Source organism: Lissotriton vulgaris, chromosome 9 (assembly GCF_964263255.1).
Source record: "Lissotriton vulgaris chromosome 9, aLisVul1.2, whole genome shotgun sequence".
NCBI classification, from domain to species: domain Eukaryota; kingdom Metazoa; phylum Chordata; class Amphibia; order Caudata; family Salamandridae; genus Lissotriton; species Lissotriton vulgaris.
Window position 1 is genome coordinate 1,140,513,162 of NC_141697.1, and position 25,975 is coordinate 1,140,539,136.

General features: G+C 45.0%; 1 protein-coding gene across 1 annotated transcript in view; it reads left to right on the forward strand.

Moving 5' to 3' along the window:
• The window catches only part of LOC147692921 (uncharacterized), a 111,401-nt gene extending 93,375 nt beyond the window's left edge, over window positions 1-18,026 (forward strand). Inside the window, exons 6-7 of the mRNA XM_086939175.1 lie at window positions 13,527-13,635; window positions 17,631-18,026. Of these exons, the coding sequence (XP_086795301.1) occupies window positions 13,527-13,635; window positions 17,631-17,668 (147 nt within the window). The 3' untranslated portion in view covers window positions 17,669-18,026. The remainder of the gene's footprint in view (window positions 1-13,526; window positions 13,636-17,630) is intronic.
• The last annotated feature ends 7,949 nt before the right edge of the window (window positions 18,027-25,975 follow it).

A 25,975-nucleotide genomic window follows, 5' to 3' on the forward strand; every position in this document is an offset into this window, starting at 1 on the left:
AATTCAGACAAAGATAAATAACATTTGAAAATTATACTCTACTACGTGGAGTTACCAACAAAGGAATAGAACTTGTGCCGGTTGAAATTGAACAGCTACAGAATACAAATGAAACGCAGGTCTCAATTCGGCCTAATACTGACATTTATGTGAATATGTCTCAAAACGAGTCATCTGCCAGTTCTACAAAACCTGCTGAGCTACAAAAGATAGATCGAACTGCGTCTGGCTAGTTCATCGATTTTTGAAACTTTCTCCTTAGAATCAAGTGAACCCAAGTTACCACCACTGCCTGGTTCACACAAACCACAAATTTGTGATCTACACCTCTGGCTAAAAAAGACTTACCTTGTGTTTCCCTGACTACAGCTCAGGATTGCTATAGGTCTACTGTTCCTAGTCCTTTGGATGGGTGTAGTGATTGTCATTTTCTTGCTCCTGAATGGACATTACCTCCCAGAACACTCCACAGTACAGAATGTGAACTTCGTCCTGAAACTGCATGCATCATCATCATCACCGTGAAAAGAGACCGGTCCTTAGTGAACATTACAGCAGTTCCAGAAGGAATATGTTGAGAACAGGTTTCATATGATGTATTTGGTCCAACTGAACTTAAAAAATACTAAACCGGTTTAACATTTCTTTAAGTGATATTGTCACCTCCAGTACTTTCTCTGTTAAGGACTTTGAAACTGTAAAAATTATGCTGTATGATTTGGAACAATCTGCTACATTTTCGAGTAATGAATTGTATGATGCATCTGATTTTGACCCCATGTATTTTTACCAACACTATGGTCATAGTTTCTTACACCGAGCTAGTATCCCACGTAATTTTTTCTCTTGCCATCAATGCAACATTGCCCAACCCCACCAAAAGGTAGTTAAACCATGTTCGCTCACTTTCCTGGGTTTTACACTTCCGACCCGAGATCTTATTATAAGCTTGTACCTACACCTGCAAAGGAAAATATGCTCAACAATACGAAACAGATATACTCTGCTTCATTTATTTCACAACTGTCTTTACAAGGTTTCAACTTTTAGAGGAAAACTATAGACCCAAAATCTGTCTTTGAGAGTAAAGATTGGCACGTTCAGGGAACTGAGGCCTTATTTAGACCATGCCTCATACCACAGCAAATTATCTTCCTGAACGACAGTGCAACAAACTTCCTGTCTTGATCTAGCCAAGATCAAGGACCTGAACACACTTAAAGGGATGGCAACATTTTACACAGAATAGTGAGGATACATTAGAGGACTTTGTACATGAGGACTTTGTACAATTTATCAGACCCCAATTTTGAGGGTTAGTTTGGCATATCGACACAAATCTGTCAGTTAAGATTCAGGGGTACCACTTAAGGGTTTAGTATCCATAGGCCTGACCAAGGTTACATTCGAGAACACTCTGTGGGTGGTGACGTCTTAGTGTGTTGGGAAGTTATGGTGACGTCTTAGTGTGTTGGGAAGTTATGCCAAGAGTGGCTAAAGGCCTTCAACACTGTTACAGGTGAAACAGCACTTGTCCTTACTCTCAGATGACACAGATCTCAGATTTTTTGTCAGGTCCTTGGAAGCCAGGCCAGAAATGCTTCCTTTATGCCATTTACAACAAAGTTTGGAAAATTTCTCAACAGGAGGCTGCTGAGAGATTGTCTGAGACCCCATCACCACCAAAGCCAACCTCCACGAAGGAATGAAGGCCGTCGCCGATTGGATGAAGACCAGCCGTCTGAAGCTGAACTTGGACAAGACGGAGGTCCTCATCCTCCGCTCCAACTCTTCAGCCTGGGACGACTCCTGGTGGCCGACTGCACTTGGGACAGCCCTGACACCCACCGACCACGCACACAACCTGGGAATCATCCTCGACTCAACGCTCTCAATGACCAAGCAAGTCAACGCCATCCCCTCCTCCTACTTCAACAACCTCTGCATGCTCCGCAAGATCTACAGATAGATCCTGACAGATACAAGAAAGACAGTCGCCCAGGCCCTCATCAGCAGCAGACTAGACTAAGGAAACACCCTCTACGCGGGAGCCCCGATCAAGCTCATCAAACGACTACAACGCATCCAAAACGCCTTGGCACGACTGATCCTCGATGTACCACGCCACAGCCACAACACCCCCCACCTGAGAAACCTGCACTGGCTCCCCGTCAACAAGAGGATATCCTTCAAGCTCCTCACACTAGGCACTCCAGAAGACCAGACCAGCCTACCTCAACAGATGGCTCTCCTACAACATCCCCAACCACCAGCTACGCTCTGCCGACCTCACTTGCCACCGTCCCGCGCATCCGTAGAACAACCACCGGTGGGAGATCATTCTCCCACCTCGCCACCAAGACATGGAACACCCTCCCACTGAGCCTACGACAGACCCAAGACCTGCTGACCTTCAGGAGGATACTCAAGACCTGGCTGTTCGATCAGTAGCGCCCTCCCCCCCCCCCCCCCCCCCCCCCCCAACCAGCACCTTGAGACCCTCGCGGGTATGTAGTGCGCTTTACAAATGATTGATTGATGTGATTGACAGGGTTAACCTAGAAAACGCTTTGGCAGTGGTCAATGGCATGGCCACACTAACATCCAAGATTAATCACTGGGCCACGTTGTGTCTTCTGCAATAGATATAATAGAGCTATTCTTCAACCTGGGCAATTGCAACTGCGATCCATTCTATTTTTGAGCTGGACGCTGCAATCACTGCGTTCTGGTCCTGTGCCCTGGTGATATGTCAACAGTAGGTCTGTTTTCTGCATACAGTCCAACAAACACCGACCAAAATGGCACAAAGATCTAATAAATATACAATGCTGCACATTCACAAATTGGACCAATTACCGTGGCTAAGTCACCTTCCACAGAATGGTTAATCCATGGCTACATTACACTGCCAAAGCAAACACAAAGAGATGATGGACGGAGCACTGAAACTTTTCAGACCCTCTTCCCCCAGTCAAAGATCTGGTTTGAATCCATCATCGTTCTATAGTTCACTTCGCCACCCAAGTTCAGACCCAGCCATATGCAAATCACATGGAACAGTCCAGCCTGAACTGCCAGTCCAGGTGTTCCCTGGACTGGAAACAAGCATCCTGGGACCGGTTGGCTGGGGCTGAACTGGGGTGGCGAAGTGAGCTAAAGAACGATGATGGATTCAACCCAGATCTGTGACTGGAGGTGAGAGTCTGAATTTTCTAAGAGTCCAACGCTCAACCTCTGCCACTCCCATCTACTATAAGCAAATGTCACAAAAAATAACCCTACTTCAAAAAGTGGCACCTAGGAAGTCTAATGCACCACATGGAAGGGGTGGGAATGGCCACCTCAGATTGGAAAGAGTACAATAATCTAAAGACTGGAATTTTTTTTTTGCTATACTCCGATTATAGAACAATAGTCTAGCACAGAGGAGGCTGGCTTCACTAAACTATTCCAGAAGCTAAAAAATGGACTACTGTCCATGGGATTGCTAAAGACCCGGCCCCCACAAACACACTCTTGTTATTGAACCGGATTATTTCATCACCTGCCATCTAGAGCAGTGGTTCTTAACCTAGTGACTTCTGTGAACCCCATTTAGTCAGTATAGGAACCCGTAACCCCCACTGAACCATTATTGGAATCTGAGGAACCGCACTGACACATTACTCAAAGCCTTGGATCGAGACCTAAGTATTTTGGATGATTTGATCCTCAAAACAATGCACTAAAAATACAGAAACAAGCATTTATCAAAAACACCAAATGATGACATTTCCCTTAATTCACAAACAAATATAAAAAAGCTATTTTAATTGAAAGTTGGAACTGGCACTGCTCCCAAAAATCAATCTGATACTAAGTACAATTTTAGCCTCCGATTCAAATTCCTTCACGTTTACAGAGCATTTTAAAATGTTCACATTTTGTTTCTTGAATTTTATACTACAGTTTATTACTCTGTTAATATTTAATTTTCTATGCAGTCAAGCCCCCTCTGTGTTGGCTTTGCATCACCCCCAGGTATCCCCAGACCACAAGTTAAGAACCACTGATCCAGAGCTCTCGGATTGCATGCTATCTAAATCCTAATATCTACATGCTTGAGGTTGTTCAACCTCTGGTGATTATTGCGCTATAATGTGTATGGTATGGATAATATACCTTCCGATTTAGTCAGTCCAAATCTGCAGAGTTAAAACATTTGGGCCAAACCAATTTCGTTTTCTCCCATCCCCTGCAGATTCTGATATTTTGGAAATGTTATGCAGATCATTGAACACGTAAAGTGCTGGTATTTTTTTTTCTTCCGGAAATTCTTATAGTATCATTTCAGAATATCGTAAAGTAAGAAGCACTTTTTGTGGGTTTTTTTTTGTCCTTTTGGTGACCATCTTCTTTGGGCATGTTTTAAATAAACTTTGAGCTGTGGGTTTCTGTAGAGGAAGTAACTGGGAAAGTCCATGGGTTATTTCGACTTGTGGATTTGGGGTTTGCGGGTTACTAGCTTTGCTTGAGTCTTTTTCCATTTGATCCGCGGATGCATTCCCTTGAACAGCCGCTAATTTGTGCACGCTCTTTCCTATCTTGCATAAGGGTGCCTTTTCTTACCTCTTGGGGTGCAAATGGGGTACCTTACTATGTAGTGTCTCTTCATCTACCTCTGGATTGTGCACCGCATGTTCTTCCAAAGTCCTACCTTGTGTGTGTTCGCAGGCCAATACATGGGCAGTCCATGATGAGGTCTGTTAACCCCGCCCTCCACCACCCCGGGGTGTCAGTCCTTTACAAAAATCTGGCTACCCAGCACAGACCATGGAAACAATCACCAATGCCCATACGTAAGGGATGGCCACAGTGTGTGAACATATCATGGTACAGAACTGCAAGATTAACCTCAATGGAGGCCCTTGGGGAAATGAATACAGTTGTTGGAAACAATTTGGTTCATAAGAATGAGGTGAAGGAAAACGAGGAGAATCAACTCTTTCCATGTAAGGAGGTTGTTTGGCCCTGGCCAACACTCCATATGCTAAGAACTGAACTGATACTAATGAATGCACCTGGTTATGTAGTTAAAATGTAGGCATTGATTAATCTGTACAGTAAACCCTGCGGATGTACCCCTCAACCCTAGCCAAGAAAAACTAAAATGCCTACTAGCTTCTTGTGCCAATATGTTTACGTAAATACATGTAGTTGAGGAAACTATTAAAAACACATCTTTTCCCCTAGCCCTTATGCTCCTCCCGTTAACTCAGTCCTCAGTCATGTCTCTTAGGTTCCTCAGCGCTGGGATACTTCCGGGTGACTATGCGCTTTATAAAAATAAATAATAATAATAATAATAATAATAATAATAGTTGAGGGACCAGAGACTGATCAATATTTGACTCCCTCAGTAATTACTCTTCAAGGTGACAGAAAATATTCAGTATTAACTCACCTTCAAAGTAATCAGCCTATTAAATGATGAGTAAGCATCTCTCTAATCTAAGACCACAAAAGGCTTCATGTATTTCCTGAATGCATGTGTTTGTTACGTTTATAAAAATAAATAAAGTTGTTAACATAGGCAGATCTACCTGTATCTGAGGATGGATGATATAGAATGTGAACATCAAAAGTTGATGGATGCATTAAATGGCCTTCAATATGGGAAGCATCCAAATAAACTTCTGCAAACTGCCGAGCTGGTCTTCCAGCCATTGACACAGTTGCAGTTGATATGCTGCCACCCACCCTTGCACATAGTTGAAGTAATCTTTGATTCTGACTTGCCTTTATGCCCAAATCCGTGTTGCCACAAGCTTGATTATGCTGCTTCGAACCCCCGATTGGCATCTCCCTTTCCTTCAAAAGATTGCACTGATCCCTGTTTGTTAGGGCTTCTCAGCTAGTGCTCTAACATCTACACCAGGCTCCCTGCCAAATGCTTAATCTGAGTCCAGTTCTATGCTGCCTGCCTGCTTGTTTGATTTATAGAGCTGCGGGCTTCCCAGCACTCATGAACCTGCTCAGTTTCATACCTGACCCGACATTGAATCACAAAAGCCAGGTTTGGAGCTGGTTTTTAAATGCTGACTCATTCGGGCTTCTACTTAGTCGAAGGAGGAGGGAGATCCATAGTTCAGCACTAGGTGCTGGAACAAGCCCCTCCCACTCGAGCACTTCTGATCCTGGGCACATGTGCAAGACCTGAGTTGGCCGATCTAAGACCTCTTGATGGATTATAATTCTGATTCGACTTGCTGAGAGAACCATGACCTGTGATTTGGAATGTGTGGAACACAACAGTTATGAAGTTTATTCGTTCCACTGGCAGCCAGGCTAGAGGCTTGATGCTAAATGAAGAGGCTGGTTGATGTTGGGCAATACAAATTAAAAAAATGAGCAGCCACATTCTGGATGGTCTGCAGTAGTTTCTCAAATGCTGTGCTATGCCGAAATATAACGTATTCCTGTAGGCCAATCGAGAAATGGTGATGGCCTGGACCACGGTTTTTAGGATCTGGAGAAGTGAGTCATAGACTACTTATTTTTTCCGAGGCCAAGGCAGCATGGTGACAATTCCTTTACCTGAAGATTCATCTCCTTGAGCCAAACCACTCTGTTTTTGAATGTCTGTTTTGGGACAGGTAGTGGAACTAAAGTATCAGGCTGCCAGTCCGGCATCCAAAGATTGGGCTGGACCCCCAAGATTCGCGACTGTGGAAGCGGCTGGCCAGAACTGCGAGGAGCAGAAGGCTGCAGGACATCGCCAGACAGCTTGCCCCTCCCCCTAGCCACCAGGGGCTACAAGGATCTCTCGCACCTCCTGCTCCGTGGGAGACGCTCGCGACTGTGGAAGCGGCTGGCCAGAACTGCGAGGCCCAGAAGGCTGCGGGATGTCGCCGGACAGCTTGCCCCTCCCCCTAGCCACCGAGGGCTACAAGGACCTCTCGCGACTGTGGAAGCGGCTGGCCAGAACTGCGAGGCCCAGAAGGCTGCGGGATATCGCCGGACAGCTTGCCCGTCCCCCTAGCCACCAGAGGCTACAAGGACCTCTCGTACCTCCCGCTCCATGGGAGATGCTCGTGACTGTGGAAGCGACTGGCCAGAACTGCGAGGCCTAGAAGGCTGCGGGACGTCGCCGGACAGCTTTCCCCTCCCCCTAGCCACCGGGGGCTACAAGGACCTCTCGCGCCTCCCGCTCCGCAGGAGACGCTCGCGACTATGGAAGCGGCTGGCCAGAACTGCAAGCCCCAGAAGGCTGCGGGACATCGCCGGACAGCTTGGCCCTCCCCCTAACCACCGGAAGGTCAAAAACGATTGGTCCTTCCCGCGGCTCGGGACGCGCACGGGTGGGCGCCGGGCTATGCCCGGGCAAATGGCGGGCATTCTGTGGCCGTCGGGGGCTAGAAGAGTCCGGGACGGGACATCCCATTTCTCTTGTCGTCTGGCTTAGCAAGCACCCAAAGGTACTGTAAACACACCGCTGATACCAGCTGGGCCTTCCGAACTCTATTTGCGTGTATTCAGACCCACCCCATTGTAAGAGTGTGACTTGACCTGTAAGTGGGGTCTTTCCTTGTTACCCTATTGGAATGGGAAAAAGGAAGGCTATGGAGGGTGGGGGTGTACCCATAAACAAAAAAGGTTAAAAAAAGCCAAGAAAGTGCCCCATGCAGCGACCAATTGTGTGCTGACTAGAGTAGAAGCAATAGTCAATGAGTGTGAAGAAGTTCTGGGTCACTATAGCACAAAACCTACATGTCAACTTGACAAGGCTTTGTCCCTGACCCAAGGAAGAGTAATCCCTTCCATGTTTACCAAACAAACCCCCCATAGGCATCCTACTTCTGAAGAGCATAATACATCAGCTTTGGTCAAAGAGGGTTCCGATCGAAACCTTACCCTAATACAGCATTATTAGTTGAAACCCCGATCATGTTACAACCACCCAGTTGCCCTGTTCAAATCGGTTCGCAGCCCTCGAACATGCAAATGGAGACATGACCTCAATACGACTGAGGGGACATGTTGATATTGAAACTACTGAGAATGTGGCTAGTTGTGATTTGTGTGGGTCTACAAAGAAGGAGCTATTAGAGCGGATTAAAGAGCTGGAAAGGGACTTGGCATCCCTAAGGGACAAGGTTGAGGTTCTTATTGTCGGACGTGATCGTCCCCCTGTTGGACTTACTCCATCCCTGCCTCTTGTGCCCATTAGGTTGGCTAAAAGGGCTGGACCAGAGCACCTTAGGGGACCTCCTTCCAGTCTACCTCCAACAGTAGGTCGATGACCACAGGGCTCCTTGGGCACCAACACTACACCCACCAACACTAGAACATATGCCGATTCCGTGAGAGCCAGGAATCCCAAGGGGAGACCTTCGGGCCAGGCCACCCTTACTGCAAGCAACCATTGTTTGCCCCCCCTCCCATACCAGCCCTGAGCAAGCAAGGTGCTAGCTCAAGAATACAAGGCAACATTACCTGTCGCAACAACCACATGCCAACAATATACATGACCCAGGTACCAAGACTCAACACTGCTGGGGAGTACGAAAGTAGCGAGTCCGTACACAACAAAGCAATACATTGGTTGAGGTACACAAGGGGCTGTAGATTCATCACACGGGAGGACATGGCAAAAGTGAGGCGGGTTACACTGGCCGATTCCAAGACCGATTGCGTTCCGTTCTCAACATTCCATGACTGCTTAAGAGAGACGGCCAGATGGCTACATAGTAACTCCCTCCAGTTCAACGCCGCGAAAACGGAGGTCCTGTTCTGCTCCGGCACTAAGATACCCCGTCAGTTCCCACATGAATTCTGGCCCCCGGAGTTCAGTGTCAAACCTCTACCAGTGCCTTCCGTGCGCAACCTGGGAGCCATGTTGAACAACAACCTAAGCATGGAAACCCAGGTGACAAAAACTGTGGGGATCTGCACTGCCCTGCTCCGATCACTGCGGAAAATCTTGCCTCTTCTCCCGGCACAAGCCAGGGCGTCGATAGTCAGGTGCACGATACTCAGTCGCCTTGATTATTGTAACGCCCTGCTCCTGGAGTCTCCAGTTACGATACTGGATCGACTTCAGCGAATCCAATCTGCCGCAGCCAAGCTGGCTCTTGGCTGGACGAGGAGGGCCTCAGCCACAGCTGCTCTGGCAGAGCTCCACTGGCTGCCCCTGAAACAAAGAGTGGCATTCAAGTCCCTCTGCATTGTCTTCAAGGCTCTGCACGGACTTGGACCCAAACCTCTGCAAGCCCTGTTCCAATGGTACACACCTGCGAGAAACCTACGTTCTTCTTCTGCTTGCCTGGTAAAGGTACCCAGATTTAACAGAACTAGAACAGGGGGCCGATCGTTCAGCGTAGCCGCGGCCAAGCTTTGGAACACCCTACCCACTGACATACGTCAGACTCCACAGCTCCTCCCTTTTAGGAGACGCATTAAAACTTGGCTCTTCCCCAAATAAATTGTCAGCCCAACTGTTCTCCCGGTCTACCGTCAACAGAGTATTTTCCAGCGCCAGGAAGCCTGCAAGGTGTCAGTTCGCGCTTTACAAATTCTCTAAATAAAACATTGAGATACAGCTTATGACTCTAAGATCACAGAGAACCTACTGGCACTTGAGTTCAGAATGTCCCCCCACCCGAGAACTCTTCTATCCAGATCCGGCGCTTCCCGCTTTGGTCAGTGGCCCGGGAGGTGAGGGATTCTGGGCTGAGTCTAGTCTGTTGACTAGAGAACGTGTGGCCACCTGATATTCCCCCTGTCCCTGAGGGGTTCACACCTAGAGAAAATGTTTTTGGTCCTGGTTCCTTTGAGCCAGGAGGTAATGCAAGTGAGACAAAAAAAGATAATATCGATCCACCAGTGCCAGGGGAGGCTAGACATGTCGATCTAACCAACAAAAGTGTAGGGGTGATCCAATTCTCTCCTGAAACATAGCAGGGTTACAAAAAAAACTATCTCTTCCCGAGTGGAATGAATTTATTGGCAAATATGATATCTGTTTTTTTTCCAGGTGACATGGAGTTGGTCCCCCTACATAAGCCAGGGTTCTCCACATACTTCATCCCGGCGATCAGCTCAGGCAAGGGACGTCCTTCGGGGGCCTTCACATTTGGATCAATATTGGGCTAAATTGGTCTGTTACTAAACACAATACCTCTTCCCAGGAAATCTTGCATTTGACAATTAGAGGGGATAAAAATGCTGCCCATATGGAGATTTTCAATGTGTATGCTAGAGGGTCTCCAGGGGCCTTATTGTCAGCCACTTTATCAATTTTAGACCGAGAATTGTCTTCCATTGCTCCTAACTCGGGTATCCTCATTGCAGGTATTTTAACTGCACTTTCGAACCCTTGAGTGGAGAAGACATCCTGGGTATCGGAGATGAGGACACCAAATGGGCCATTCCAACACTTAATATAGCGCCAATAAAGAAATAGACCCAAATAGCCATACAAATTAACGCCCTGACCCTAGAGCACAATTTAAGAGCAGTGAATGGCAGGACCTGTTCTGATCCTTGTGGATCAAACACATACAATAAGATCAGTTCCCCCTCTCGGATCAACTTCATCCTGTTGGACATACATTTATGGGCTGACCTCAGTGACATGGAGGTTATTCCAAGCATCAATAGCGATCACAACCCTCTGTCCATGCAATTTACACGAAGGGAGGATACCACATCCATTGCAACGGCTAGTACTCCGATGCTGTCGACAAGGGAGGTGGTACCGTCCAATTGCAACAGGCGTCTTAGGTGGCACAAGGTCGCTAATCAGGCTGAGACACTTGCGAACATCAGGGTCCTCCTAGAGCAGAGGATCTTGGAATTCGAACTATTCAACACCACCCCCGAAGACACGCAAGATTCCAAGTTCCCCGGGCTCTATCAGGACACTATAGGAAGGCTGGGTGAGTTTTTTCCGCATAAAAGGCAACAGGGATCAGAAAGCCCACACCCCACAATCAACTAATCTGTGGTACTATGCTTTATGTAGGGGAAAAATACAGGATCTATCCACAGCACTTAGGGCAAAAGATCATGTAAAAATAATATTAGCTAGAAAGATCTATGCAAGTATAATAGAACAAGGGAAGCGCTCGTGGGAAGAATCACACCGGCAGGAGCTCAAATCGGCCGCACAGTTGAAGGATTCTACTGTATTTTCGGAGCTCATTAATATAAGTACCAGGAGGGGAACAGATCTGCTTCCCTATCACATAACAGGTCGTCAATGGTATGACCCCTTTCTCAGCTTGTACTCTGGAGATGTAGGGAGTAAATCCTCTGGACAGGGGACTCGGCTATCCATCATTGAGGTCCCTACACCAGTGGAAATAATTGGGCTTAATGAGGTGACTTCGGCCATTGCAAGCATAGCGCCAGGTAAGGCAGCGGGCCCTGATGGCCTCCCTGGCGATCTGTTACTGCATGACCAAAAGCTTTGGGCCCTTTTTATCCTTCATGTAATGAACCTCATTGCCAGAGGACATGCTGTTCCAGATTCTTGGAAAGGCGCTGAGGTAGTGACCATCTATAAGAAGTGCGGTGGTAGACCATTTGAGGGAGGACCCAGCTGATGCCCCAACCCTGGCAGGTGAAAAATCCCCCATGCTGCTCTACGCCGATGATACCCTCTTGATTTCAAAAAGCCCGATGGGACTACAAAAACTATTAGACCTGTTTAGTCAGTTTTGCGATTCCAGGGGCCTATGTATTAATACATCTGAAACTAAGTTAATGGCACTGGCACCATCTAAATGGTTTAGGAACACCAAGTTGAATGGCTCTCCACTAGAACTAGTCGAAGCTTTCGACTATTTGGGCACACGGGTCAACAACTCGATGAGGTGGAATTCCCATTTGTCAAAAATGTTGCTCAACCACAAAAGGGTCTCGGGGGCTATTGCAAGACATCAGCGACTTTCCCTTAGTAGACCAGTAGCCCCGGTCATCAAGGTGTATGAGGGCAAAGCCTTGCCTTCGACCCTATACAGGGCGGAACTTAGGGGATTCGAGAACATCATGGACATAGTGAGATCAGAGAACAAGTTCTACAGAGATCCGGTCTTACTTCCCCCATCGACCCCATTAGTTCTGCTCCGTTATGACTATGGGAAACATCCAATTAACGAAATAGCAAGGCTACGCCCCCTACTATTATGGGTGCGCCTGAGAAGGACCCCAGAATTGCTCAATTGTGCTACCGCCTTTAGCGAGATAGTCCGACTTGACACGGGCCACATGATTAAATGGATATCCAAACTGAAACAGCTTGTTGGGGATATCGGATTGGCAGAGGCTTGGGAAAGCCAGACCCCGCCTCCTAAACAAGCAGTAAAGAAAGCTTATTGGGAGTGGGTCCTTGCAGAAGCCACACTGAATTCCAAACAGGGCACCTTGACGGAGCAGTTACTAGACCATAAGACCACTTCTAAATTGGAAGCCTTTCTCGACTTTATTCAATCTCCGAGAGAAAAGTCATTATACCTGAAGTTGAGGTTTGGAACACTCCCACTTACTACCTTTCACAGTGTTTTATTTCCACCCTACTGTGAAGTCATTATGTGGCCCGGCTGCGCCTCTCCCACTGAATCTATCCCTCACTTTCTATTTGCTTGTCCGGCATACAGACACGCGAGTAGAAAATGGCTGAAACACGTTTGTACCAACCTGGGAGCTAAGAGCTTTAGGGATGTCTTACGCATTATAAAAACCTACACATCCTCCCTTAGTACAATCTGTGGGACAGCAAAATATTTGGGTTGTGCCTGGATAACCAGTAACAAGTTACTGAGGGATAACCACATTAAGAACCATGAATATGTCAGGTCCCCCTCCCACACTGCGGTTTTCATTGTATATGAATTGTTTTTATCCCTGTATTGATTTTATGGAATATTTGTACTTTTTTATAACTTTACTTTTAAACAAGATGATTGTCGTTTTTGTACTGGATGTATGACAATGAAATATCGTTCTCTTTTTATTTAACATTGGCTTGTCCTAAAGTGATGAAATTGGGTTATTCATACTTTTATGATATTTTATACCGAATAAAGTCCTACAACAACAACAGCTTGGCAAGATTTCTCCAGATCTCAAAGGCCCATAGGACCGGACATTGAGCAGTTGATTTTCATTAACTAATTTAACTTAATTAAATTAATTAATTAATTTAACTAATTTAATTTAATTTAACCCATACAATTTTACCCTTGATCCAATTTCTAAGGTGAACTTTCCATCCAAAATTGCTGCCCAGTTAGTGTGTTTTTCTCCTCTGGAATGCCTTCCTTCTGCTCACCATCCTTCCTTTTGAAACTATTGTTTTGCAAGTGGTCTACAACCTCACCAGCTTTCGTTTGTGCACACAACAGTATTACTCCGATTAGTCTGTAAACTAGGTTGCCCTCCTGCTGCCTCAAAGCAATTTCTGGTTTCATTTAAGCATGCCAAGGCTAATAATCCATGTTATACTGAAGTCTAACCTGCTGTTTCATTGTTTCCCATAGGTAACCGGAGTGACAGATTCAAGGTCTCGCCCTCCCTCTGAAAATGAAGGGATTGTATCCGCACTTATGGATGTGATTCAGAAGAGGCATTTGGCCTTTAAGTTGTCATGTAGGTATTTGAAATTATACAGTAATACAACTTTGAGTATTACTTGTACGATATTTGTATTTTAGTACGTTTTTATTTGCATTACCATAATAATTTGTGACGTGTGCCTTGCTCTATATTGAACTGTATGCACTGGTGCAGCCTTTTGTGATTAGCAGAAGCACTCCACGATGCCGGGCCAACATTCCTCAACAAACGAGAAACCTTTTACACTCCCCACCGCCAGCTTCAATTCGCTGACCTCTCCCTTGCCACCGTCCCTCGCATCCACCGAACTACCACCCCCCTTAGTGCCTTGAGACCCTCGCGGGTGAGTAGGTCACTTTACAAATGTCTGATTGATGGTAACAATGGCCACACATTTTGAGGGACATATCCTGGATGTGGTAATCTCCAATGATCCCAATATTAAAGTTGCATCTCCAATACCGGTACCTTGGTGTGATCCTCACATCATTCCCTTTAATTTAGGGAAGACCGGAAAAGAGTATTGGGGAGATCCCCCTAAGGCCAAGATAAGGAACAGACGCTGGGCCAAGAATAATTGAGGCATGGGGGGATATCTTAACAGACACATCTATCTCGAACACTGAGAATCCGAGATCAGTAGTGGAAGAATACTCTAGGTGGAAATGCTGTATTACTCAATCTTTGGATGTAGTAGCCCCGAAGGTCACCTCCAAACCTAAATCCAGACCCAGAGCAGATGGATAGTTTAATCCCCAGCTGCTAGCGGTAAAGAAAAACTGTAAAAAATAAATAAAAAGGGATTGGAGTAAAAATGATGACCCACAATTCGAAACTGAGTATAAAGTAGCCATCAGAAACAACCATAATAGTATCAAAACAACTCCAGCAAAGTTCTTTGAGGAACAAAAATTAATGGAGCTCCGAATTCTTCAAGGGAACTGTTTGCGATAATCAAGGCTTTGACTAATCCAGCCCTTGACACCTATCCTTCAGAAACTTCAAAGGAGAGATGCAATGACCTAGCCGCCTACTTCTCGAAAGTAACTGACATCTATAGCTCCTTTAAAACGAATGCGGAACCAATCGCAAGGTGTGAAGAGGAACAGGGAAAAAGTTACTCCACAACAAACTATTACCAAACCCCCGCCTATGGAACAGAGAGGTGTAGAAACCTTGATGGACAAGGTGAAGTCTGGTTCGCCTTTAGACCCAGCTCCTCCCCAGATCCTCAAAACAGTAACAGCAACACCTGTCATTCTACCGACCTTACTGAGGGTCATGAACCAGTTCCTAGAGATGGGAATAGTCCCAGTTGCATTGAAACATACTATCATTAAACCCCTGTTAAAAAAGCAAATGCAGATACATCGCAACCATGTAACTACCGCTGCTGTTTGTGGGCAAGCTATTAGAAAAACACGTCAACCGATCACTGTCAGAATTTCTAGAAACTAACCAGTGCCTCCACCCCACTGAGATGGGCTTCAGGGCTCAACACAGCACAGAGCCTGCTCTGTTGGTGGAGGAACTCAGAAGATTGTTAGACCAGGGAAAATCAGCTGCCTTGCTCCTTTTGGATCGGAGTGCCTCCTTCGATACGGTAGACACCATCATATATATTACATAAAAGGCTCTCTGACATTGGGATACAGGGCATTATGCTTACATGGTTGACATCGTTCTTGGAAAATAGAACGTTTCAAGTACAGGAGAACACTACCCTTTCCAAGACTATGTCACTGAGGTGTGGGGTACCACAGGGTTCCCTTATTGACGCCTATGCTTTTAAATGTGTGCATGGAACAACTGGCTAAGATTGTCCTGGTGTTTGATATCTCTACGACATCCTATGCTGAGGACACTCAGTTGGTGATATCCTTAGACCCAAGAAATAGCAAGGACGATGAGATATTGTTTGGAAAAAGTCAAGGAATGGATGACCAAAAGCTGTCTAAAATTAAATGGGGACAAAAAAACAGAGTTACTGTTCCTCGAGAGTAAGGCAATACCCAGGCCACCATAGGCTGGCCTGCTTGCTTAGGCAATCCAACTATCCCCAAAGAAATAATAACAAATCTAGGCTTCTGGCTAGTAATGGATCTCTCCATGGTGACACCGGCTACGAAAGTGGCAGCTACCTGTTTTAGACTACTCGGAAGTCTTTGGGAAATTCTAGACTAAGTTCCTACACAGCTCAGGAAGGCAGTGGTCCATTTTTTAGTCACCTCGTGGTTAGATTATGGAAACTCCTTTTTTTCTGGGGACACCTAAATTTGTGACCCACAGATTGGAGGTGGTCCAGAATGCAGCTGCAAGGATGCTATGCAATGTTCTGATGCAGGAGTCGGCGAAAAAGCACCTAACAACTTCATTGGCTCCCAGTAGAGGCCGGAATAAAGTTCAAAATGCTGGCCATCACCCACAGAGCTTGCCATAATAGGGGTCCCAGAAAAATCAAGTCTAGTATCCCCTTACATTCCAAACAGTCGTTTGCGTTCAAGCACAGAGGATCTTCTAAAATCAACGAAGGTCAGGAGGGAGAGATGAGAGGAAGATCCTTCTCCCACCTTGCTCCTAAACTTTGGAATTCTTTACCACTGGAATATCGGTTGATAAAAATAAAGAATTACAATTTCGCAAAGCGATCAAAACATGGCTGTTTAAGCAATCCCTTTAAGGCCCGCCCGACTCCCATCCGCTACGTTAACACTAGTGAACCTGGGACTGTGTCAAACTGCTACGCCTTTCCGGGGGAGGCGGTATACGGAGAAATAGGTTTCTTTTGCCATGTTTCCTCTTTCTACGTGCAATACATACTACAGCATACCTAGAACCTTGGAGGACTGTTTTGTGCAGGAAAGTTTCACTTATGCACAAAACCCATCCTGGCTGCATTGCAGGCACCATGGTGCAAGGGTGCCTTCATTGGCGCTTGACAGCTACTAGTACGCCAGCACAGATGGAGAGCAGGAGCGCACCACATCTCGGTACATAAGGTGTATTCCTGCCCTCTCCATTTTGTTCAGCCCAGCAACTTGTCTCACTGTGTTGTGTCAAATGTTAGTAAGTCTGCCCCAGTTTTCTCCACAGGCCATACACCATGGTATCACTCTTGCTGAAATTTCCAATATTGCACCACTCAGGTCTGAGAACAATAAACTTGAGTGACTTCAGTTTTCAGGCTTCAGCGCTTCAGACCACATTGCTTCGACTTTGAACCCATAGCAGCTACAAATATTTAAACCGGAAAATTGCCAATTTGGGAGATCTGAAGGAGACACAGCTGTCTGTCTGCTACTTGGCTGTCCTACTATAACCACTCAACCACTTAACATGTTTGGCTGGGGGAGAATTTTCTTTAACCTGATAACGTACACATAAGTAACTGGTCTGGTATGTCCCAGATCTACTGCATTTTGCTTATAAAGTCACACTCGAATACTTGACAGATGTCATCCTGATGGCCTTAAACAATTTCTGGATGCCACTAGTGAATAAAAATGTACAGAAAGCATCTGGGGACTGAGACCTGATCACCAGGCATTTCACCACAGCCGAGGTCAAATCTAGAGGACGAAGGAAAACCCCAGGCCACCATCAATATATTTAACTTTTCACAGGAATGTTTTGGTTTGAGTGCTGGGATCACAAGCCAGTCCAGTAAGCAGGCTAACTAGAATGGCAGACCAAGATTAGGCCTGTTAAAGTTACATTTGCCTTTTGGAGTTCAGTTCAGGATGTACACTTGTCTGAAGGGGGGGGTCATGCCTCTAGTCTGCTTGAGAGCTTTAGCTGAATTGGAGCTTCATGCAGAAGAAAGCCCTGCAAGAGGTTGAGCCTGAACTGGCTTTTAGAGGAAGTCTATGGTCTCTGGGAGTGTCCAGCAGTGTCACATCCATGATGGGTGAATAAGTGCTTAACTCCATGATGTAATTGCTCTTTTTGTACCCATTTTCTTCTTTTGCCACTTATTGCATTTGCCACATCATTAAATATTTATTTTACCATTTTATTTTATCCAATAGGTGACGAGTTCGAAGATCAAGAAGGCTGGGACGATTAAACAAAACTGAAATGTGAATGTCAACAGCAACTAGAAATGGAATTTGGGTGATGGGAGCTTCACAGTGTTTATAAACTCCACAGTATGGCCCAGTGCACAATTGTCTTCACCAGTGTTTATAGGAAACCATACTTTAGAGTGGTGTTCTAGCAAATGCGTACAGTGAAGATGAATTTGCTGCCAATAAAATAAATATTTTAGATTTTGTAAAAGGTTTTCAAATATCTATGCTAAATTTTTTCTACACGACTTCAGCACTTTTGATTAGATTTTTTCTAATGAACTGTCAAGTATGTAACCTTTTTGCCATGTTATTTATTTAAAATTATGCATTAAACAATAGAAGTATTTCACGTTGTCGATTGGCTTGTATCTTTCAATGGGAGTAAAGCGTGTTGATTTTCATAAGGTTTGTGCAAAATGCCTGCAACTTTGCAGCCAATTGTTATAATAGTTTCACTCAACAATAGGCAGTGGCGGCTCCTCTGCTAAGATGGAGGAGCGTCGACCCACTTCTTTTCGCAGTGAAAAAATGGAAAAATAAAATAACACAACATTATTATCATTTTATGCGTTCCTGCTGCAACATCTTGGCTGTGCAGATCTGCTCGACTCTCAGAACAAGGGGGGTGTGGTGGGCACTATGTAAGTGCGCATGACGCTTCGGCCAGCTCTCTCGACTGGCCGAGCAGTCATGCTCACTTTGCATGTTCTCTACCCAGGCATCATAACATCCTGGGTGGAGACCATGCCCAGACTCCCATTCCCTGAATGAGCGCCAAACCACACTGCTCAGACCAATTGCAGCATTGTGATTGGCTATGCGGAGCCAGGGTGCTTTCTGCATCGGGGGAGAGGGGGAGTTGGGGACATGTTTATTGGAATATTACTACCAAGTATAGCCGAGAACTGAAATGAATATTGTGACAAAAGGACTATGGACATTTGTAATAATACAAGACTGATTGTCTATTCCAAAGGGTTTGGATATGATAGGATGATACCATGTACCTATTTATTGTAAAAAGTAATGGCTATATATGATGCGTAACATGAAGATGTGATATATATACAAAATCAATAAAAGTATGTTTACTTGCAGTGAAGATGCCAGGAAGAGGACGGAGGAGAGGAGTTAGTAGGCCGGCCGGCCGGTAAGTGTCCCACTGCTACTTCCCGGGAGCGGCCGCCACTGGCAATAGGTAAAAGGTTGAGCTCGTTGTGGAAACAGGTTGTAAGCATTCCAGCAGCAGGTGTAACACTTTGGGCAGTCCTCAGCTGGCGCAAAAACAAATCTTACTCTTGCCTTGTTTTAGTACAAATATTTCTCTAACTTGTAAATAGTATTTATAGACAGCAGAACCGAGGTAACACAAATGACTCCATCTTGTAATCGCTCACGTGATTTTTTCTTTTTCATTTCTCTTCGGTCTGCACGTATTCAAAATGTGCAGGAGTGAAATGCTGAAAAAGTAATAAATATGCTGTTCTTGGTGACCTAACTTTTCGTGAATGTATTTAATACGGGGCTCTTCTGCTTCTACTTACTGGGCCTACTCATTGGATGAATTCACCTTTGCTTTGTCTGTAGGAAGGCTTATCCTGTCGCACCCTTTGATCTAAAGACCTACATTGGTTTTATTGTGTATTTGGTCAGGTTGTGTTTATTCTGTATTGTGAAGGGTTTAACCTGTAAACCCTGCTGCTTCTATTCTGCAGAATTGATGGTTGTGCTCTGTATTTTCCTATACAAATACGCTCATTTAGGGGTGGGTGTAGGCGTGGCTGCTCTGACGTTTGAGTGCAGTTACATGCAGGTCTGCTCTATGCTCTGGACTTACAATTATTTTGAGGTTGATTCTCAATGTCCGACCTGATGCTGCATTGGACTGAGGCTTAAGCTAATTCCTTTGAAATTTTTTTATTATCTGTGCGTGATTTGACTATATTTATGTCGTCTGTTATATTTGTACTTTAATATTTTTATAAACTTTCATGGTTTACAATGTGCTGCAGACTCTAGAGGGCTTAATTCCATGAAACGTTATGGATTTTGTCCAGGTTGGAGTGCTGCTTAGGGGCCCATTGCGTCACCTACTGCTGAGGCTGACACGCCCCTGCGTAAACGCTTTATCTACTATTTTATTAGATTAAAAAGATAGCGTCATCATTGATAAAATGACATTTTGTGTGCACTGAACCTGATGAAGCGTTGCATGTAAACAAAAGTGGTGTGCTATTGGAAGGGCCAGCTTGGTGGAATAAAGGGTCTATTGTATAGCTAAAACCAAATCAGAAAAGCATTTTCAATGGAGGGAAATGCGTGAATGATGCTCGTGGTAATGGTTGATGTTATAAACAAGGTAAACTCTCACTGATTCTGCGTCAGATAATGGGGATCCCAGCGCCCATGATTCTAATGGCGAGATTACATGTGATCTACGAGGAAGAGCTCAACTGTAAACCATGTCAGGGATTGCGATTGTAATGTAGAGGGTCCATCTGATCTACAAAGAGATATAGGTGACAGTTCCATGGACAATGACGTCAACGATTATAACAGCAATACTACTAATGGCGTTTTAAAAAGCACAGAAGATGGTTAAACATCTGGTACACAAATGGAAATTGATGATAGAGGGATTATTAAACAACAATCTGGTAGATGACTTGTGAATTTGCCTGGAAAGCTACTTGATTACATTGTGTATTAAACTTTAACTTCATTTTGATATTGTTTTAGATTATTACTAATGTTCCTCTTGTATTTTTAATGTTCACCTTTTTAGGTCTCACGCCTAGAGTTGCAGTGCGCAGCGCAAGACCTCTTGTATGGGCTTCAGAAAGCTAACCACACACTTGTGCGTGTGGTTTTGCTTTCGCAGGCTGGCATTGGCTGTATTGTGCTTTATTAAAAAAAAAAAAAAGGCACGCAATTGAGCAAAGGAGGGCGCATGTCCTGCCTTTGCTCTGGCCATAACTGTCCATGTCTAGGGCGCGCATTAGCGCGGCACAGATGACAGGCTCCCTGGCCCCCGCTCCTCTGTGGGGCGCGCGCACCACTGGTTTTGAATCCGGCGTCGGCTCCTTTGTGGTGCTCGTGCACCACTGGTTTGTTTTGGATGTTTAATTTAGTAGCTGTTGAGGGGCCAAAATGGAGAGCCTTCATCTTGTGTTCAAAGCTCTCTGGAAAATGTAGGAACAATTCTCTCTCCTTGTCTCCTTTTATCAGGTAATCAAACAAGTGATATAATTCATACTTTTACAGGTATTTAGTTCACAGTGCAAAAGCATACAAACTATGAACGCAAGCACACAGCCTTTCGTTCCCCTGAGATTGGTGCGCATGCGTTGTGCCCAGTGCTTTGTGTAGAGTGCAGTAGGATCCGTGTCTGCATGCGGGCGCATAGCCCACCCGCCTAATGCACGCTATATACTCAGCTATGTGTGCGGTGGCCCAACGCGACATCACTAGGTGCTTGTGGTGGGGCGGGAGGGGGTCTCGCAGCTACGACGACATTCTACATAGCCTTTCGTTCCCCTGAGATCGGTGCACGTGCGATGTGCCCAGTGCTTTGTGTAGAGTGCAGTAGGATCTGTCTGCATGCAGGTGCACAGCCCACCCGCCTAATGCACGCGATACACTCGGCTACGTGTGCGGTGGCTGTATGCGACCTCACTAGCTGATTGTGGTGGCGGGGAGAGGGGGCGCTGCTGCGACAACATTCTATTGATAAAACTTAAGGCACTAAGTAGAAGGAAAGCTATGATGGACGAGAGTCAATTATTCATTTCTGTTAATTCTATTGACTTAGGGGCCCTCTTTCATTTTGACGTCCCCTCTATGCCCATCTTCAGTTATGCCACACAGCACTGACTTTCTTCAGTTTAACGTAAGGCTGCACCAAGCTATTATAAAAGGAAGACGGCAGTTGAAGAAAAGACAAGTGCTTAAGAGTGCCAGCAATACAACAGAGTGGGATATATCCCATCTATAATAAATTTGTCTTCTCAGGCTTTGCTCTAACATTTTTTCACAAAACCACCCTAGGCCTTGGTCCAGGACCTAGGCACTGCATTCTGGCCCCAAACTATGAGTAGTAGACTGCCTTGCTGTGCCCTGCCATTGCGAAACGTTAAAAACAGCCTGCTTTATTTCTGAATTGGCTGTAAACAGCCAACTTTAAGTTTCAATATAAGAATTCTCATGCACCGACAAGCTGTGCTGATATTGTCCATATTAAGGTTTTCTTTCTACAGCTGGCTTTCTGCTCCTCTTCCATATTCTGGGGCTGCGATTGAGATGTGTGGTAGGCTAAAGCGTTCAATAACAGCCAGCTGAGGATATGAGCCCAAGCACATGGGACACAATGGGTCTCGGTGTCTGGCTGCAGTAGGAGGAGGCAGTGAGAGCTCACTAGTGCCAGGCTCATCTGGGGAGGGATCCATTTCACCTGGTAAAGCCATTGCTTTATCCGCTGAACTAGAGTGGGTGCTGCGAGGGGGAGGGGCTGTAACCACCACCATATATCACCAGCACAGGCATTTCCTGTTTGAAAAGTTGCAAATGCCGCCTAAGTTTTTAAGAGGATGTTTTGCCACTTCTAATGCCACTTGTAATGCCAAATGGTATTCATGGAACTCATGTTAAATAGGAGGTCCTGATTTTAAAACCCTAATGTTTGTTTGTGGAGGCTTGCCTGTCAATTCAGCAACCTTTCAATGTGACAACAGTTAGAGTAAGGAAACTTATTCCTGCTCACTAGGCAGTTTTTGTTAGTGCTCCACGTCTGTATGTCCCAAGTAGACACTGTCATCTCTCCCCCACATACCCACGTCCCCTTTCATCTCTCACAATCTCATCATTCACTCTCATCTCGCAATACCAATACCGTCAATGCCCGAAACCGGTCCTAGGATGCTTGTTTCCAGTCCAGGTAGGACCTGGCATGGCAGTTCGGGCTGGACTGTTCCAATTGACGGCAGGGTCAAGACTGATTTGCATATGGCTGGATCCAAATGGGAATGGTATGGTGAGCAAAACGACTATTGATTTAAGCCCAGATCTCTGTACTGGGGTGAATGCATGACATTGTTCTGCATTCTGTCCAGCAATAGTTTTTTTGCAGGTGCATTTTGAATGGCATCTACAATTTTCACTTTGGCTTCCACTCCATTAAAGAAAATATGGTGACCCAGATAATCCACACCCTCCTGAAAAACTTATATTTGTCCCTCCTTAAAGCCAGGCCATGCAACTTCACAGTATTCAGAATGTGTTTGACTCTGCAGTCATGCTCCAACTCAGTCTGTGCATAGATGAGGATACCATCTTTAAAAAAAAGCGACTCCCAGAGTGTTTTTGAATAATTTGCCCATGAGGCGCTGAAACACTGCAGAAGCCGTCGCCAAACCAAAGAGCATGCATTTGTAACCGAAAGCTCCTTCCGGTGTCATGAAGGAGGTAAGGTGTCTGGAGTCTTTGTTCAGCACAACTTGGTGATGAGCTGAGGAAATGTCAAATAAAGAAAAACACCTGGCTCCATCTAATGTTGCCAGCATTTAATTTATGTTGGGCAATGGTTGACGATCAACGCAAATGTTGGCATTGAGATCGCGCAAGTCCACACACATCCTTAGAGATTTGTCAGCCTTGTGTGCTAAAACTATAGGGGCTAACCATTCGCAACCCTCAATGGGCTCAATTAAGTGCATGACACACATGTTCCAGTTTATACTTAAGTTCAGCATGCAGACTCAAGGGTACCTTGTGTACAACCGCCTTCGCACCATTCTTAAGGATAATGCATTTCTGAAAACCCTTCAGCTTGCCTAGACTATCGCTGAAAACATCTAGATACTTCGGCATCCATTCTTCACCAGATAAGTGCCCCAATATCACTGTGCCAGAAGGGTTGGAAGATGAGGATGGTTTGTAAAATTTATGTGCCTCATGTCTTGACAAAACAAAGTTCGGTTGGTTGGGATCGAGAATGATGCCAAGCTCTCCCTGCTCCTCCCACCCTAACAAATGTGTACCATCCTCAACAATGTACACCCTCACGGGTTCAAATCCTCACAAAATTCCAAATTTGCCTCAAATTTGCCAAGAACTTTCACTCTTTTGCCCCCATACGCAAAAAATCTAATGTTAGACTGGTGTAATTGAATCTCTTCTAACCCACCAAAATCCTTGGCATTGATAAGAGTAAATGGAGAAACAGAATCAGCCAGGAAATTCAGATATTTCCATTCACAAAGATAATACAAGCAGGAGATTTCCTTATGCGTGACCCAGCCATAGATGCAATCTCAACCACACCCTTGGATTGCGAGGATGAAGAAGACAACATTAATAAAACATTATCATTATCATTCCTTGAGTCAACAAAGTCTTCTTTGTTAGACCTGACTGTCTGTGTGATTCCTTTGTTCGACCCAATGGCTTTACAGACACATTCAAGATGTCCTTTTTTGCCACATTTAAAACATGTTTGGTTTAAGGCAAAACAAAACTTAGCATTTTCAAAATAAGATTTGCTCCCACATCGAAAAACAAGAGAGTTGCATCTTCTCAGACTTTATCTTGGGTGTAGGTAAGGATGAAGAATTTGGTGTCAATTTTTCATTGGAGACTGTTAGGCTTGAAATTGTATTTTGCAGATAACAATTTGACCTCAGCAGGTTGCACAGAAAGGCGCATTTCCTACTAGCAAAATTGAGAATGTTCAATGCTTCTGGCAAGAGTGAGAGCTGTTTCAGGATTGGGCTGTCTGATGATCAGAGTTTCTCTTGAGTTTTCTTGTTACAAGTGGTACAATGAGCTGATCACGAATGATTTCATCTCTAAATTATATAGAATTACAAGTGATAGCAATAGTTCTGAATGCAGCTACAAAATCATCGACGGATTCACCGGAAACGTGAGCACGTTGCAAAAACTTTTGATGCTCTAGCACAACATTTTTCTTGGGGTTGAGGCTTTTATCCAAAGTTTTTATCACAGATGTGTAGTCATCGATGATTAAGAATACGCCATTATCACCACCACTTACATGGGTGCTAACAAGTTCAAGAGGTAAAGTCTTCAAAATGCTTTTACCTTTAGCCCCAAAATTGTAAATGAGGAGTGCTTTCTTTTTCTCTGCAGTGAAAGTATCACTGTTGAGGGCTTCAAGATAACTTTCAAATGTATCCTTCCACTGTTGCCACAGAATCGGAGGAGTACCAGGAGATTGCAAAAGGCTAAAACACGATCCATAATGAGTTTCTGCTCACACAATTGTAACAAATGTGATAGAAAATAAAATTACAGTGTAATTAATGTAAAGGAAATAATGCACTGTGAACATAAAGAACTGAAACAGATGATAAACTTGGAAATGGAGAATCAGTTTCTTATGATGCGCATTGTGAGCGCATGACAGAAGAAAGGCATCTAGAAACCTGTGTGATTTATAACAAAATAATGGGTTGTGCGTGTCAGCTTGGAAGTAAAAGACACCCAGTGAAGCAGATGAAAGTTTACCAGGTTGTGCACATCAGTGATACCACATGAGCTGTGCGCATAAGCATGAGAAGAACAATGCGGAAACAGCTGTGCACATCAGTGACACATGCAACACTCATGTTGCTATGGTGACCGTGCACAAACAATGCTTGCAGCATAATGCGGCTATTCCAAATGCCTGCACGCATTGTGACTACGTTGCAAAAGCACGGCGCCAGGCAAGTGTCGTGTCTATGGAATAACGACAGACAAGTATATATATATTTATAGAGGAGCTTTATTGTATACCTCCTTCAGTGTCCCTGTCCCTACTCTAACCAACCCCGTCCTGTCTACACTCCTCCTCTTCCCTTCCACCTCAGCTAGCTTTGCCCACCCAACTACTAGACTGCTGACTACATAACATCTCCCCCTTTCTTAACAAAATAGCAGAACAGTGTGCTAACTCATATTTCTTCAATGAGTCTCTTTGGTCTCTGGATATCTTGGCGGGGTCGCATAGACATGGCTCCAGTAGAATCATCGATCAGGGGTTCACTTAGCTGACCTCTACTCTCTTGGTCAACTTGGTCAGACTCTTCAGGAGTAAGCATTTCAGTCACTTTCATCGAAGGTCCTTTCATGTCCCGAGGACATTTCTTAAAATGCGATACATTCCTGTTGACTCGTCGTTGATCAGATTCCGCAGTTAGCATGGTGCACTTCTGTTGGGTAACCAGCAAAGGTTCATCACGGAACCGACAGTCAGTCTTTTTTTGTTGGTCTTGTTTGACAATAACATAATCTCCTTCATGCAA